The 17619-nt window shown below is 43.3% G+C and overlaps 1 protein-coding gene across 3 annotated transcripts in view; it reads right to left on the bottom strand.

Moving 5' to 3' along the window:
• The window catches only part of RASSF5 (Ras association domain family member 5), a 176242-nt gene that overhangs the window by 43630 nt on the left and 114993 nt on the right, over positions 1 to 17619 (bottom strand). The window contains exon 1 of one of the 3 annotated variants that reach the window (XM_077295163.1): positions 10059 to 10388. The exons of 1 other annotated variant lie outside the window; for it this stretch is intronic. In XM_077295163.1, coding sequence (XP_077151278.1) covers positions 10059 to 10163 — 105 coding nt within the window. In that variant the 5' untranslated portion in view covers positions 10164 to 10388. Of the gene's footprint in view, positions 1 to 1263; positions 1400 to 10058; positions 10389 to 17619 lie in introns of those variants that run through there. One more of the 3 variants, XM_077295164.1, reaches the window with a different exon arrangement.

Here is a 17619-nt window from a genome sequence, read left to right as displayed (position 1 = left end):
ATCTGGTATATGATAAATGGGTCCAACTCCAAAGTACGGGAACATACCCAAACCATTACTCTTGCACCTCCATTTTTTACAGTCTTCACAGTGTACTGTGGCTTGTATTCAGTGTTTGTGGGTCGTCTCACGAAGTGTCTGTGGCCTGTAGACCCAATAAGATCAATCTTGCTGTCAAATGTCCATAGAATGTTGCACCAATTCTCTATGGCCAGTTAATGTGTTCTTTGGCAAACTGTAACCTTTTCAACTCATGTCTTTTCTTCAGCATTTGCAGTTTACGAGCGTTTCTTGGAAATAGTTTAGCTTGACGTAGGCATCTTCTGATGGTTGCAAGACTCACAGGTAACTGAAAATCTTCTTTGATCTCCCTGGAGGTGATCATTGGCTGTTCGTTTGCCATTCTTCTTATTCTTTGATCCATGCACATGGTAGTATTTATTTTCCTACCACGTTTAGGTCTTTGTTTGTCTTTTTAAAGCATTGGAAATCTTTTTAGCTGAGCATTAGTGATGAGCAATCATGCTCGGAAAATGTCTTACCCGAGCATACTCGGATGTTATCCTGGTATCTTGGGCGTGCTCGTACAGTATGTTCGAGTCCCTGCAGCTGCATGATTTTCAGCTGTTAGACAGTCTCAACACATGCTTGTTAGGAAATCCCCATGTGTTGAGGCTGTCTAATAGCCACAAATCATGCAGCCGCAGGGACTCGAACATAGTATACGAGCACGCCCAATTATTTTCTGTGCTTCTTTATATGTTTGCCCTCCTCTCCAATCAACTTCTTGATAAAACTTCTTTCTCCTTCGGTACAATGTCTGGAAAGTCCCATTTTACTCACTGAGCAAGGGCTAAAACCAGCAGGTACAACATTTGTTGGACTCCTTCTTTAAATAAGGGCCATAAGTGACACTTGTTTCTCCTTACTAATTCAACTCCTCACTGCTATTAAGTTGAACACCCACCTTTCATTAAATGAGAGCAGCATGCCTGTCATGACTGATGATTCTTTTGGTTGTCCATTACTCGCCTACATCTAGTCATGAATTTTTTCCCATGTTGTATGATCTTTAATGCCAAAAACAGTAATTAAACACATTTGTGATGTTAGCCTGCTGTTATTTTGCACATACATGTACATGAGAAATGCCCGATACCGGGAGCAGGCTGCATTTCATGGGGTCGTAATCGTAAAGTGAATAAAGTAATTACGTATATTTTAGATATGGAGACTGCATTCACAGTGGAAATGACCTCATACCGTTCTGTAGTCTGTCGTGAATCAATTCCAATGAAAAGCAGAAGCAATTTAACAAACGTGTCGCTGCGCTTCCTGTGAGCAGACAGGATGCTAATGATCAGCCCGAACCACAGCCCCCAACAACCAGCAAAAAAAGTAGGAGACACGCAAGGATAGTAAAGCCACCAACATGAGTATGAGATCATAATGACAAGCAGATAACTAATACATTGTTGCGATTACTAGCTAGCTACCAGACTATGTTGCTGCATAGAATCACACAGTTCTTACACAGTGAGCACTAAAAGGGGTCGTACATTTGGGGAAAATTCTTGTACATACACACTATATTTAGGGCTAAAAACCTTTTTTGCTATTGGGTTTCATTACAAACTTTGCACCATTTTGCTTTTACAGGCTCTTTCGTTCCCTGCACATTCCACTTTGGTGTAGTCTGTAGTCATGGTAACACAAACCCCATTAATATCCCAATAAATACACATGACACCAAATTTTGTTGGAAGAAATGGCCGTGGCGTTTTATTTTGAGTTACTTAATAAAATTATATTTTAATCCAGTAACCATCAATAAACCATTTTAAATAAATAAGTTAATAATACTCCAATTCATCACCAAATCCACCCGAATTCAACGGGCGATTATCCCACAAACAAACGCCACGACAGTTTAAAACGATAACAGCATAAATTGAGGGAGGGTGGGCGGGGTCTTCTGTCTTCATCAGGTGACTGAGAGACAGCTGATGGAACAGCTGATTAAATAGGAAAAATTCTTCCCGCACTTTTCTTACCAGCCAATCATAACTCGCAAAAATTGCGGGAATAAAACCAGGTAAAACCAGTTAGAACCTGCTCACGCATAGCGCAGCTTACTTTATAATTTAACCCTTTTCAAACCAAGCTTTGAAAACCCATAGAATCATATTGAATCTTAATACCAGCACTTATAAAGAAACCAATGTGTGGTTAGGAGTAAAATAAATATATAGGGGCTGTGTTATCATGCGACCCCCCATGTATTCTTCAATGGGGGGGGCGTCCATTAAATTAGGCTACTTTCACACTAGCGTTAACTGCAATCCGCCACAATGCGTCGTTTTGCCGAAAAAACGCATCCTGCAAAAGTGCTTGCAGGATGCGTTTTTTCCCAATAGACTTACATTAAGCGACGTATTGCGACGGATTGACACACGTCGCAACCGTTGTGTGACGGTTGCGCCGTGTTGTGGCGGACCGTCGGGACCAAAAAACGCTACATGTAACGTTTTTTGCTCACGACGGTCCGCCCCCACCTCCCCGCACCTCACAATGGGGCAGCGGATGCGCTGGAAAAATGCATCCGCTGCCCCTGTTGTGCGGCGGAGACAACGCTAGCGTCGGGAACCTCGGCCCGACGCAGCCCGACGCTAGTGTGAAAGTAGCCTTAGCTGAGAGCAGGTCTGAAAATGACAGATAAAAGAGTGACAAGCTTTCCTTTCAGACCATTAGAATGAGCTCACTGACTAATTCTCAGTTAACTCATTCTGCAGCCGGCATTAGGGCTATAGAAAGCAAATGGTGCAAGATTCGTATTACTCCAATTGCAAAAATTATTCTTTGCTCTAAATACGTACATTTAGGTAATATAAAGACGTGGCTTGATGAGTTTGGTATGAAGGAACTTAAGTAGCTTTACACAGATCTTTGGACCCTGCTGAGGACACTGAAACTCATCCCTGTTGCTTCCTGTAGATGATGTAAGACTTTCTTATTAATTGTCTCTTCTCCTCCTTGCAGCAGGTTGGAGTGTACACAGTCTCTGACTTTCTGCCTTTTCCTGTGCTTTAGGCCATCTTCGAGCGCCACGATCAACTGCACCCACGTCCCACGCACAAAACTATAGTGGGGCAGAGAGCCAATGGTTCCCTGCCCCACCTTTTATAGTAAAATGCTAGATTATTAATACTGTGAGGGGTCAATATTATCAATTAGCTTTGATGGATGGGAGTTTAGTGTAAAAGTGGGGAAGAGGTAGAGGTAAGCTGTAAAATCGTGGAGGCAAAAATATATGTGTGCTGAATACTGCAGATACAAGGACAAAGGCTCTGCTGAAATGTGCATTTGGCTATTTATATGGCTATTTATATAATATACATTTTTTGACACAATGTACATCTTTATAGCATCCCTCTGTCCTTGCTGATGGCGCCATTTCTTTTAATTGTGGCAGTCTAAAGATTTACTTATTTTGGAAATTCTATAAAGATTATATACTGTATATACAGGTGCTTTTCACAAAATTAGAATGTCATCAAAAGGTTAATTTATTTCAGTTCTTCAATACAAAAAGTGAAACTCATATATTATATAGAGTGATTGCAAACAGAGTGATCTATTTCAAGTGTTTATTTCTGTTAATGTTGATGATTATGGTTTACAGCCAATGAAAACCCAAAAGTCATTATCTCAGGTAATTAGAATAACTAACAAGAAAACACCTGCAAAGGCTTCCTAAGCATTTAAAAAGGTCTCTTAGTCTGTTTCAGTTGGCTCCACAATCATGGGGAAGACTGCTGACTTGACAGATGTCCAGAAGGCAGTCATTGACAAAGGAGGGTAATCCACAAAAGTTCATTGCTAAAGAAGCTGGCTGTTCGCAGACTGCTGTATCCAAGCATATTAATGGAGAGTTGAGTGGAAGGAAAAAGTGTGGTAGAAAAAGGTGCACAAGCAATTGGGATATCCACAGACTCGAAAGGATTGTTAAAAAAAAGGCCATTTAAAAATTTGGGCGAGATTCACAAGGAGTCGACTGCTGCTGGAGTCATTCCTTCAAGAGTCACCACACACAGCCGTATCCAGGACATGGGCTACAAGCGTCACATTCCTTGTGTCAAGCCACTCATGACCAATAGACAATGCCAGAAACGTCTTACCTGGGCCAAGGAGAAAAAGAACTGGACTGTTGCTCAGTGGTCCAAGGTGTTGTTTTCAGATGAAAGTAAATTTTGCATTTCATTTGGAAATCAAGGTCCCAGAGTCTGGAGGAAGAGCGGAGAGGCACATAATCCAAGCTGCTTGAGGTCTAGTGTGAAGTTTCCACAATCAGTGATGGTTTGGGGAGCCATGTCATCTGCTGGTGTAAGTCCACTATGTTTTGTCAAGACCAAAATCAGCACAGCCGTCAACCAGGAAATTTTAGAGCACTTCATGCTTCCCTCAAGCTGTTTGGAGATGGACATTTCATTATTCAGCAGGACTTGGCACCTGTCCACACTGCCAAAAGTACCAATACCTGGTTAAAAACAACAGTATCACCGTGCTTGATTGGCCAGCAAACTCGCCTGACTTTAACCCCATAGAGAATCTATGGGGTATTGTCAAGAGGAAGATGAGAAACACCAGACCCAACAACGCAGATGAGCTGAAGGCTGCTATCAAAGCAACTTGGGCTTCCATAACACCTCAGCAGTGCTACAGGCTGATCGCCTCCATGCTACGCCGCATTGATGCAGTAATTGATGCGAAAGGAGTAAGGCTAAAACATGAAATATGAAAAATGAATTGCATAACTGCACTAGAAATATGAAAAATTGAGAATGCTTAGAGTATAAATTGGCCAATTCATGCAGTGGCGTATCCGGGGGGGGGCATGTGCCCTGGGCGTAGCCAACAAGGGGGCGCCAGCGGGCCGGCTGATGATGCGGCGGTCCCATAGGGGTGGAGCCGCATATTCATTACTGTAATGAGCGGTAACGGTGACCGCTCAGTACAGGAAGAAGCTGCCGGCGCCGGGGAAGCAGGGACTGCACAGCGCCAGGAGCAGGTGAGTATAACGGAGAGAGGAGCGCTGCGCTGCACGATATTCACCTGCTCCCCGTTCCCGCAGCCGCTCCATCTTCAGCGTCTTCTGCAGTGATGCTGAGGTCAGAGAGCGTGGTGACGTAGTTAGTGCGCGCCCTCTGCCTGAACATCAGTGCTGAAGACGCTGAAGAGAAGCTGGAGCGGCGCAGGAACGAGGAGCAGGTGAATATTGAAAGTGCCGGGGGCCTGAGCGACGGAGAGGTGAGTATGTGATTTTTTTTTTTTTATCGCAGCAACAGCAAATGGGGCAAGTGTCTGTATAGAGCATCTTATGGGGCCATAACATTTGTGCAGCACTATAACGGGGCTAGTGTCTGTATAGAGCATCTTATGGGGCCATAACGTTTGTGCAGCACTATAACGGGGCAAGTGTCTGTATGGAGCATCTTATGGGGCCATAACGTTTGTGCAGCACTATAACGGGGCAAGTGTCTGTATGGAGCATCTTATGGGGCCATAACGTTTGTGCAGCACTATAATGGGTCGAGTGTCTGTATGAAGCATCTTATGGGGCCATAACGTTTGTGCAGCACTATAATGGGACAAGTGTCTGTATAGAGCATCTTATGGGGCCATAATTAATGTTTGTGCAGCACTATATGCGGCAAGTGTCTATATGGAGCATCTTATGGGGCCATAATTAACGTTTGTGCAGCACTATATGGGACAAATATCTTTATGGAGCATCTTATGGGGCCATAATCAACAATTCTGCAGCACTATATTGGGCAAATGTGTCTATGGAGCATCTTATGGGGCCATTATTAACCTTTATGCAGGATTATATGGGGCTCCTGATTCAATATGGATATTCAAAAACACTTAACCTACTGATGTCTCAAATAATTTTACTTTTATTGGTATCTATCTTAACATTATGGGGATTCAGGAATGTACCTTGGCTTGGTCATACAGATTCAATAGCGTTAAGGTTCAAATGGGGGAGGTTTGGGGGGGGGGTCGCCAAACTGATCCTTTGCCCCGGGTGCAGGAAAGGCTAGATACACCTCTGAATTCATGTGTATCCCTCCATAGAGATATAGACTTCAGTCTAAGAGAAAACTCACATTAGGTTCTCATAGAGATTTAGACTTTAGTCTAAGAGAGGATTGGCATTAGGTCCTGCAATGAGAATCACCTTATCGTGGCTGCTGGGTACACTTGAATTGGTCAATTTATGCACTAAGTATTCTCAATTTTTCATATTTCTAGTGCAGTTATTCATTTCACTTTTCATATTTCATATTTCATGTTTTAGCATTACAGTGCTGCTTTTTGTTTGAAACTAACTCAATAGCTGCTCTGTATTTGTCATATGAATGCAATATGCTGCCTAGAATACTATTAGTAAATATGGTATAATACATTATTCTACTATTCTCATTTTGCGCTTTTGTGTTTGCTATAAAGATGAATGCTGGCAGATAGGAGGTCTGAGTCCAAAGTTTTCTAATATCGGTCTTCTTTTGCCTCGTTTAAGTCAGTGGCTGTGTTGTAGACACGTGTGAATCACATTTTGGGGGATTCAGATAGAAACTCTACGTAAGAGCAGAGAGACACAATCTCCCTTCACTGCTGCCAGTGACGGCAGGCCACGTATTGGGGCCTGTGAGCTGTGGGGGCCCGATGCCACCGCCGGGCCCACCCGTCATCACGAGTTCAACTTTTTCGACATTCTGGATGCCGATACTGTTCAAAGTAATGATGAGAGAGGGAGCGTCAGCTGACGCTTCCTCCACCATCATTTCTCCTCGTCATCTGATGTCTCAATGCAGCTGGCGCGATGACATCACTACATGGCACCCGCTGCTCTGAGACGTGCGGTACTTCAGAGGAACGCTCCCTGCAGAGACCGAAGCAGCAATGGAACAAGGAGGAGAGGTGAGGGGTTTTTTTTGCTTGTTTTGTTTCACACTTTGGTCAGCCATTGAGTTGCTCAGGCATTGTTCAATCTTACACCTCGGTCAGCCACAGGCATTGTTCAATCTCACATCTTTGTCGGCCAATGTTTACTTTCTACTCATCACTAATTTAATTATAGTGTACAAATCCAAACTGCCATCCTTATGTGACCAAGACAATGAACCTGGGAAAATCACAAAAGTAAAATGGGATTCATATACAGTACTACTGTATTTGCTTTTTTCAATAATAGCGATGCAAAACCTGATGCCTGGGCTTTTGCAGCATTTTGTCGGTGTTTTTTTCATCACACATTGCTTTAAATGGGTGAGAAAGGCTGGAAAAATGCTGAAAGTAGTGACATGCTCTATGTCCAAAAAAACATGCAAAGCACAAAATACTGGTGATGACACAAAAACCAATGTGTGTGCATGGGATTTCTGAAATCTCATAGGCTTTGCTGGTACTGTAAAATGTAGCTGAAAATTATCATAAAAAACGCATTAAAAAAACGCATAGTGCAAACTTAGCCTTAGAGTGGGCTATCATAGTTTTAATCAGTGTTACCTGGTTAGCGACCCACGAAGACGTTTCGCCCCCCCCCATGGATCAAACCCTAGCTACGCCTCTGCGCCTCCCTTTCCCTGGACATACACCTCTGCCGATATTATACCTAGAGAAGTCTGTAATAGAAGCTAGGGAACATAGTCCTTGTTATTTTTGTTTGTTTGGCTACTATAAAGCATATTTTAAGGTCACTTTCACACGTTCAGTTTTTGATCAGTATTTTACATCAGTATTTATAGATCAAATCAGGAGTGGAACAATCAGAGGAAAAGTATAACAGAGACACGTCACCACTTCTGTATTATCACCAACTCCTGGTTTTGGAGGTAACATACTGATTAGTGATTAATGAACGTGCTCGGATAAGGTGTTATGCGAGCATGCACGTGTGCTAACCGAGTGACTTCAGCGTGCTCGAAAAATATGTCAGAGTCCCCGTGGCTGCTTATCTTGTGGCTGTTCGACATCCAAAACACATGCAGGAATTGCCTGTTTGTTAGGCGATTGTGCCCGATTCATGATTTCAGTCATGTATGTTTGACGATGAAGTGTTGCAGCATTTCAAAGAAAAACATATTTTAAAAGCCACCAGAGACTGTGTCGCATGAGAGATTAGTATCTGCTGTCAGGGTTCCCTTTAAATGTTATTGTCTGTTCTGCTTTAATACTTCCTTCTTATTAAAAAGGATCTCCAGAAAATAAGCTGTCACTTCTGAAATCCTTAGTAATCAGCTGAGAAGCCTAGCAGCAGGTATTTTGTTTCCCTGCAGCGCCTCCGAAGGAAAAATCAAGCATTACACATTTATTATCTAAGTCCATACTGTCAGGGTAATTTTAGTCTGCTAGGCACGGAGAAAAAAGGGCTCATAGAAAAATTCAAAATGGATCATTCTGCTGATGCTTATGGGCTTTCCCTTGTTCTTCTTTCATTTTATTTTAACTTTTCAGGCCTAGAAAAGTACATTTCCCGTTGCACAGGCACAATAGAAATAAAGATAATGATGTCAGAACAGCATACTCATTGTAGTCCTAGTAGATTTACCTGCATATGTGGGCTATGATCACATGTTGTGTTTTTGCAGTTTTTTTATTTGTTGCTTTTTTATGCAATTTGAAAGCTGCTTTTTAAAGTACCAGGTATGAGATTGCAGAAATCTCATACACAATTGTTTTTTTTTTCTGACAGAATCGGAAAAAGTCTGCGTGTTTGAAAACTGCAACATGTCACTTCTTTCAGCGTTTTTGCAGCATTTTCTCACCGTAGAAAGCAATGAGAAAATGCAAAAACCCTGCAAAAATGTAACCGTCCATTTTTGCTGTTTTTTTTGTTGATAAAAACTACCGTAACTTTATTAAAATGTACTATAGACAAATGAGAAATATTATCCGCACCAAAAAAAAGCTGCAAGAACACAGCATAACCTGATTTTTGTGAGCGGCTTCTTTACAGATTTTACCTGCAGAAAAAAACACAACAAAAACACAATGTGTGAACATAGCCTTATCTATCTTTATGCAGACTGACTTGGTATTTATCTATTCTAAGTAGGTGTTCTGGTATAAAAAGTAATCTAATTAATCATTGTGATAGGAGAGATGTATTAAAACTAAAGGAAAAGTGGAGAAGATAGTTAAAGTAACCAATCGGAGCCCCTGGGAGATAAGAACTGTAATCTTGATTACATAAAACTATATGTCTTGCTATAAATTAGTCCGAAACAGTACATGAGTACTGGATGCATGTGATATCATCTGTCATTACATATGGAGTGCCCGCTAGGGCCGTGGGGAGTCCCTCCCTGGCCTGTAGAGGTCTAGTATTGGGTGCTAGGGTGTGGGTACTGGGTAGTGCCCCCTCCTTACCTGAGAGCGGAGTACCACACCTCTGGCTGAGGTGCAGTGCCTCTGTGGCGACTGGACCTTCAGGGCGCCACACATAGGTGTGATGTGCCTCACTCTAAATTATTGTCATCATTATTAGGATATACATGTCACAATGTTACCCATGACCGTCCATAACACATTTTAAAGAATCTCATTATTTTCCATAAATTATTTAAATGATTTTAAAGAAAGGTCCACAGACATCAGTGTGGCTAAGAGGGCATTTTACTAATCATATCATACAATCAGCCATAATTAGTGGGTGCAGGGGTTCCAGTCTCAGGGGGTCCCAACAGATCCATGAAATGATCAATACTATTAAAGACCCTTGATAGTTGGGGGTTCGGTTGGAATTTTTGCATTGAGGCCCATAAGGTTCAAGTTCCGCCACTGCATACAATATATCGCTAAGTGGGCCTTACACAACAAACTTCCTTCTGTAGAAATGACATGGATCCAAGTGTCAGGGTCCACTCTCACCCTTTTCTTCTGGACGGGCATAAATGACATACACAGCAGCCACAAACAAGAGCAGCTCTCATTCTACACAAGGCACATGGGCAGACATCACACTCACACCATGATGTATCATCCATTACCTTCACAGTCTTCCTTGATAGATTCTCTCTAGCAGTAAAGAAATAGTCTTCGATGTCCTCCTCCAGGCTGCAGTACCCACTGCTCATACTTCCACTGACTGTCATTGGCACCTCAGAAGAACCAGCTACAAGGGGTTTGCAGATGTTGTGTTCACCATATCCCCCTTGTGTATAGTTTTCGAGCCTTTCGCCCTTGGCACCCACAATAGAGCGGTGAGGCTAGCACAGGTATCGCGCTGCTCCGGCCATTCTTGTGGTACCTACACGGCTGGCTGACACTGCAGCTGCTGCTAGGCTATCAGTCGGTAGAGACACAGCTCTGTAGTCCTCAGCCTCCCCTTCCTCTCCCCTCCCTCCTTCTCTAATGCAGTTTTTATTTCTGTTAAACCACTTCCCTTACGTCCCTTCTGTCTGCTGCGATTTCTAGGTGCTCTGATATAAGGTATATGGTGACACGACCTCATGGCCTGATGAAGGTCCTCATGTGTGACATTACCAGAATTCTACAATCCTCTCAAGCGGGATTTTTTCTTATCAGGGGGATTTAACGTACAAATCCAGCATCTGTTTTTCAGTTTACTCTGGAATTCCCTTAAACTTTCAGAGGGGATTTTGTATATACGTAATTAAAGAACTTCTCAGTGGTGTACTAAAAATGTTATCGTATTTTTAAGCAAAAATATAGATTTGATGTGTAGCGGGTTCTTTAAAATTTCATGTTGGGGCACAAAAGTAGGTATACAGTTGAATCAATGAAATTCCACAAGATTTTCTGGGTGTATGTATGTATATATATATATATATATATATATATACCCGTATTTTCCGGCGTATAAGACGACTTTTTAACCCCCGAAAATCTTCTTAAAAGTCGGGGGTCGTCTTATACGCCGGGAATCGTCTTGTACGCCGGTGTATATGGTGGGTGGGGAGGGGGAGTGATCCTGATGACGAGGGGGCGTCTCACAGGAAAGTGAGTAATCCCCATTACCTTATCCTAGCGGTGCAGCGTGGGGGTGTCAGTGCTGGGAGCGGCGGCGGCTGCTGTGTTCTGGTGCGGCGGCTCCTCTTCTGTGTGGGGCCTCTGTGCTGTGAGGTGGCGGCGGCAGCGGCGTATCTTTATCCAGTTGGGGCTCCTCCGGCATCTCCTTAGGCTACGTTCACATTTGCGGTCAGCGCCGCAGCGTCGGTCGCCGCAGCGGCGCCGCATGCGTCATGCGCCCCTATACTTAACATGGGGGCGCATGGACATGCGTTGTGCTGCGTTTTGCGCCGCATGGCCGCAAGCGTTGGACGCAAGAAACGCATCAAGTTGCATTTTTTTTGCGTCCAACTTTCGGCCAAAAACGACGCATGCGGCGCAAAACGCAGCGTTTTAGCGTGCGTTTTGCCGCGTTTTTGTTTGCGTTGTGCGCTGCGGCGCCGACGCTGCGGCGCACAACGCAAATGTGAACGTAGCCTTAGCCCTGGAGGCCCCGCCGCAACTCCATCGGTGCAATGTGGTGGCCTCCGGGAAAATGGCCGCTGCTCAGATTCAGATCTCGTGTCCCGAGATTTCGGGACGAGATCTGAATCTGAGCAGCGGCCATTTTCCCGGAGGCCACCGCATCGCACCTATTGAGCTGCCTCCGGGAAAATGGCCGCTGCATTGCACTCATGGAGTTGCGGCGGGGCCTCCAGGGCTAAGGAGATGCCGGAGGAGCCCCAACTGGATAAAGATATGCCGCCGCCACCGCCACCGCCACTGCACAGCACAGAGGCCCCACACAGAAGAGGAGCCGCCGCACCAGAGCACAGCAGCCGCCGCACCAGAGCACAGCAGCCGCCGCCGCCACTCCCAGCACTGAGACCCCCACGCTGCACCGCTACGATAAGGTAATGGGGGATACTCACTTTCCTGTGAGACGCCCCCTCGTCATCAGGATCACTCCCCCCCCCCCCCCCAAAAGGCACATATTCACCGGCCCTATAAGACGACATAGGGTGTATAAGAAGACCCCCGACTTTTAAGAAGATTTTATATTTTAACTGGTAAAGTTGGGGGGTCGTCTTATACACCCAGTCGTCTTATACGCCGGAAAATACGGTATATATACAGTGGGGCAAAAAAGTATTTAGTCAGTCAGCAATAGTGCAAGTTCCACCACTTAAAAAGATGAGAGGCGTCTGTAATTTACATCATAGGTAGACCTCAACTATGGGAGACAAACTGAGAAGAAAAAATCCAGAAAATCACATTGTCTGTTTTTTTATCAATTTATTTGCATATTCTGGTGGAAAATAAGTATTTGGTCAGAAACAAAATTTCATCTCAATACTTTGTAATACATCCTTTGTTGGCAATGACAGAGGTCAAACGTTTTCTGTAAGTCTTCACAAGGTTGCCACACACTGTTGTTGGTATGTTGGCCCATTCCTCCATGCAGATCTCCTCTAGAGCAGTGATGTTTTTGGCTTTTCGCTTGGCAACATGGACTTTCAACTCCCTCCAAAGGTTTTCTATAGGGTTGAGATCTGGAGACTGGCTAGGCCACTCCAGGACCTTGAAATGCTTCTTACGAAGCCACTCCTTCGTTGCCCTGGCGGTGTGCTTTGGATCATTGTCATGTTGAAAGACCCAGCCACGTTTCATCTTCAATGCCCTTGCTGATGGAAGGAGGTTTGCACTCAAAATCTCACGATACATGGCCCCATTTATTCTTCCATGTACCCGGATCAGTCGTCCTGGCCCCTTTGCAGAGAAACAGCCCCAAAGCATGATGTTTCCACCACCATGCTTTACAGTAGGTATGGTGTTTGATGGATGCAACTCAGTATTCTTTTTCCTCCAAACACGACAAGTTGTGTTTCAACCAAACAGTTCCAGTTGGGTTTCATCAGACCATAGGACATTCTCCCAAAACTCCTCTGGATCATCCAAATGCTCTCTAGCAAACTTCAGACGGGCCCGGACATGTACTGGCTTAAGCAGTGGGACACGTCTGGCACTGCAGGATCTGAGTCCATGGTGGAGTAGTGTGTTACTTATGGTAGGCCTTGTTACATTGGTCCCAGCTCTCTGCAGTTCATTCACTAGGTCCCCCCGCATGGTTCTGGGATTTTTGCTCACCGTTCTTGTGATCATTCTGACCCCATGGGGTGGGATTTTGCGTGGAGCCCCAGATCGAGGGAGATTATCAGTGGTCTTGAATGTCTTCCATTTTCTAATTATTGCTCCCACTGTTGATTTCTTCACTCCAAGCTGGTTGGCTATTGCAGATTCAGTCTTCCCAGCCTGGTGCAGGGCTACAATTTTGTTTCTGGTGTCCTTTGACAGCTCTTTGGTCTTCACCATAGTGGAGTTTGGAGTCAGACTGTTTGAGGGTGTGCACAGGTGTCTTTTTATACTGATAACAAGTTTAAACAGGTGCCATTACTACAGGTAATGAGTGGAGGAAAGAGGAGACTCTTAAAGAAGAAGTTACAGGTCTGTGAGAGCCAGAAATCTTGATTGTTTGTTTCTGACCAAATACTTATTTTCCACCAGAATATGCAAATACAATGATAAAAAAACAGACAATGTGATTTTCTGATTTTTTTTTGTCAGTTTGTCTCCCATAGTTGAGGTCTACCTATGATGTAAATTACAGACGCCTCTCATCTTTTTAAGTGGTGGAACTTGCACTATTGCTGACTGACTAAATACTTTTTTGCCCCACTGTATATATATATATATATATATATATATATATATATATATATATATATATATATATACACTGTATATACACATACATCCATACACTTACACAACTTACACACAATAAAAGTAGTTTCTCCCAAACCTTTGAACTTTTGGGGGTAAGGAATAAGGTTTTTTCACAGGAAGCAGTAGACAATGGTCAAAATTAAGAGACCTTGTAAGCATTTACAGACAGTGAGACAATGATGTAGACTGGATTTTATGTTTTATGTCATACTGTTAGGCACCGTGTATTAGATGGGTTTCGAGTAATGTTGATGGAAGACATTGCCAGCATTTATGGAGTTAAACGGTGTTAAAAAAAATGTTAATGTAATAAACAATGTAATAAAATGCAAATTACCTTCTTTTATTTTGTCATTGTCTCGCTCATATATTCTGTTGTGATCAATGTCATTCATTCGCATTTTCGGCCACTCTGTATTTAGACAGTAATTATTTCAAGAGGATCCATCATTTCCCCAGCCATGTCTCATTGCTTTCTGTAAATACTTGTATTCCCCATACAAGAACAATTTGTGAGAATCGCTTCATATAACGTGAATGGTACTGTCAGCAGTGATCGGACAATGTCAATGAATATATGGACAAACTGGGACCATCCAATTATCATTTTTTACAGAATTTTCAGTAGGTCTTGCACATGGAAGAGATCGAAGAAGAGATGGTCCGGAAATAGATCATGGAGGTCATGGGAAATACAAGTATTTAGTTGAATTGACGTGTCAGGTGAGAATAGAGGTTCTCTTAACCAGCTACTTACTAGACCAGTCAACCACTTCCTTATAATGCTCATAATGGGAAGTGGCAGCCTGAAGCGTTAAAGGGAACCTGTCACCGTGAAAATGCAGGCCAATCTGCCGGCACCATGTTTAGAGCAGGAGGAACTGAGTATATTAATATGTAGGTTTGTGAGAAAAGATTCAGGACAATGGCTAATTCAGATGTCAGTTTCTCATACGAATTTTATCCATGTTTTTCACAGACATAATTGGTACCTATCATAGTCTATGGAACTGTTCACATGGCCATATATTTTTGCACCTCAAATCATGGAAACGTCCGATTTTGATCCAAGTGTCGGCCCAAACTTGCCAACGTAAGTCTATGGGTCCATGAAAAAACAGGAGATTACTCGGATGCCATCAGTGTGATGACTGTTTTTCATGGACTGTTTGATATGAGAAGCTTGAATAACTTCTTTCTGTTCATTTTTTCACCCAAGAAAAACTGATGAAACTTTGATGGTAAAAACGGATATAATGACCAAACTCTGATGACACTGACAAAAAGTCCTGATGGAACTTGGCTGGGTATTTTATGTATGATAAACATCACTGATGTCTGAATGAACCTTAACCTGTGTTGTGTTTTCATCATTTAAACCTCTGCTCTTTATGGGATTTTTGGTCCAGGAGCAATTCTATCAATGCACACTTATACAAGAAAGTTGTCAATCACTGATAAGACCACCCGCTGGACCTAAAATCACCCAAACAGCAGAGGTTTTAATAATTAAAACTCAGGTTATACTGAATCTTTACTCACAAAATATCAATCTTCTCACCTCCCCCCCTGTTCTATAACATAAGGCCTGTAGATTTTTCTCCATTTTCATGGTGACAGGTTTCTTTAAAGGGACTTTGTCAATACAGAATGACTTTTTTGAAACTTTTTTGGTGCTTCATGGCGGGGCGAAACATTTAGATACACTTTCCCACCTGCTTGTTTTCCATCTATCTCCGTTCTTCTCTAGTTCTATGAAACCAGAGCTGTCACTCAAATAAGAAGTGGATGGAGATAGGTTGAATTACACGGGAAGGTGTATATAAATGATTGACCCCGCCATGAAGCAATGGGCAGACTTAGTTTGAACAGTCATTCTGTGCTGACAGAATCCCTTTAAACCTTAGATTATGACGGTGCCTAAAGGTACCTTCACACTAAACGACTTTGCAACGATAACGATAGCGATCCGTGACGTTGCAGCGTCCTGGATAGCGATCTCGTTGTGTTTGACACGCAGCAGCGATCTGGATCCTGCTGTGATATCGCTGGTCATTGCTGAAAGTCCAGAACTTTATTTGGTCGTCAGATCGACGTGTATCGTCGTGTTTGACAGCAAAAGCAACGATGCCAGCAATGTTTTACAATGGTAACCAGGGTAAATATCGGGTTACTAAGCGCAGGGCCGCGCTTAGTAACCCGACATTTACCTTGGTTACCATTGTAAATGTAAAAAAAAACCAGTACATACTCACCTTCTGATGTCCGTCAGGTCCCTGGCCGTCTGCTTCCCGCACTGACTGTGAGCTCCGGCTGGCCGTAAAGCACAGCACAGCGGTGACATCACCGCTGTGCTCTGCTTTTACTTTACGGCCGGCCGGAGCTCACAGTCAGTGCGGGAAGCAGACGGCCAGGGACCTGACGGACATCAGAAGGTGAGTATGTACTGTTTTTTTTTTTACATTTACACTGGTAACCAGGGTAAACATCGGGTTACTAAGCGCGGCCCTGCACTTAGTAACCCGATGTTTACCCTGGTTACCCGGGGACTTCGGCATCGTTGGTCGCTGGAGAGCTGTCTGTGTGACAGCTCTCCAGCGACCACACAGCGACGCTGCAGCGATCGGCATCGTTGTCGATATCGCTGCAGCGTCGCTTAATGTGACGGTACCTTAATGCGAAACCTTGAGACTCTTAACTCCAGTTTTACAATATTTTATTCTGCAGATTTTATGTCAGAATCTCTTTGGTTTTACACCAGAGATTCTAGCTACTTTTTCTGGTGCTACCATAGGTTAAATATTCAAGCCTATTCGAATACTGTCAAATTTAGCTTATAGGGGGTGAGACCAGGATAGCACCATAAAAATGAGCTTCAAAGGGGTTGTCCACTTCTGGGACAATCCCTACTCATTCCCCATATTTGGCTCTGATAAATTAAAAAACTTATACTCACCTTCTGTACAGGTGCCCTTCCAGTGGTGTTAGCCATCACATTCCCCGGCTCTCGCCCTTTTGTCATGACATGTGAGCCCTTTGGCCAATCAGCGCTGGTGTCATTGTCTCCTCCTTCAGACATTTAAGTTAACCAAAGGAAGTGGAAGCTGTGGCTGGCGGCTCACTTCCTCCGGATTACTAATGTCTGAAGGCAGGGACATTGACACCAGCACGGATTGGGTTTATGTGTTATAACAACCGCTCAAGAGCACCTGGAATATGAGTGCCGACACCGCTGGACGCGCCAGCAAGGCTGGTGAGTATGTGTTTTTATTTTATCAGGGCCAACCATGGGGAATGAGAAGGGGTTGTCCAAGTAGTGGATAACTCCTTTAAGCTACAGAGTCTGTAGAAAAAAGACCTGACATTAGATTTTGTGGAATACAACAAGTGTTCTAACTTGTATGCTTTTTTTTAGACTATTGGAAAGACATCCAGGATAAGAAGGCATTAATTGGGGTAGTTATAAATTATCCTGGCCATTGTCATACACCTTACATCGCAAGGCCCTCATGGTGTGCACAGATGTTCCAGGACCTCATGGAAAGAAATAGCCTCACTAACCTCAAGATTAGCCAATGTGATACAATCAAAGTAAATGAACCATAAAAACATGTGTCATGTTTTTCATCTATTCAGTGAATTATAATTTATTCTTTGAGTTCTCATTGAGTTGTACTATTTCCTTAGGGTTTTTGCTGCCCTACATAAACATACATAAACCACGTTCTCATACGAGAAGTAAACTTTCTGCACCTTTCCTAACTTCCTCTTGCAAAAACCAGCAGCAATGTTTCTACGTCGTACATCCGGAGA

This window comes from Ranitomeya variabilis, chromosome 3, assembly GCF_051348905.1.
Source record: "Ranitomeya variabilis isolate aRanVar5 chromosome 3, aRanVar5.hap1, whole genome shotgun sequence".
NCBI classification, from domain to species: Eukaryota; Metazoa; Chordata; class Amphibia; order Anura; family Dendrobatidae; genus Ranitomeya; species Ranitomeya variabilis.
Note: the sequence above shows the minus strand (reverse complement) of the source record. Positions and strands in the feature narration are given on the sequence as shown.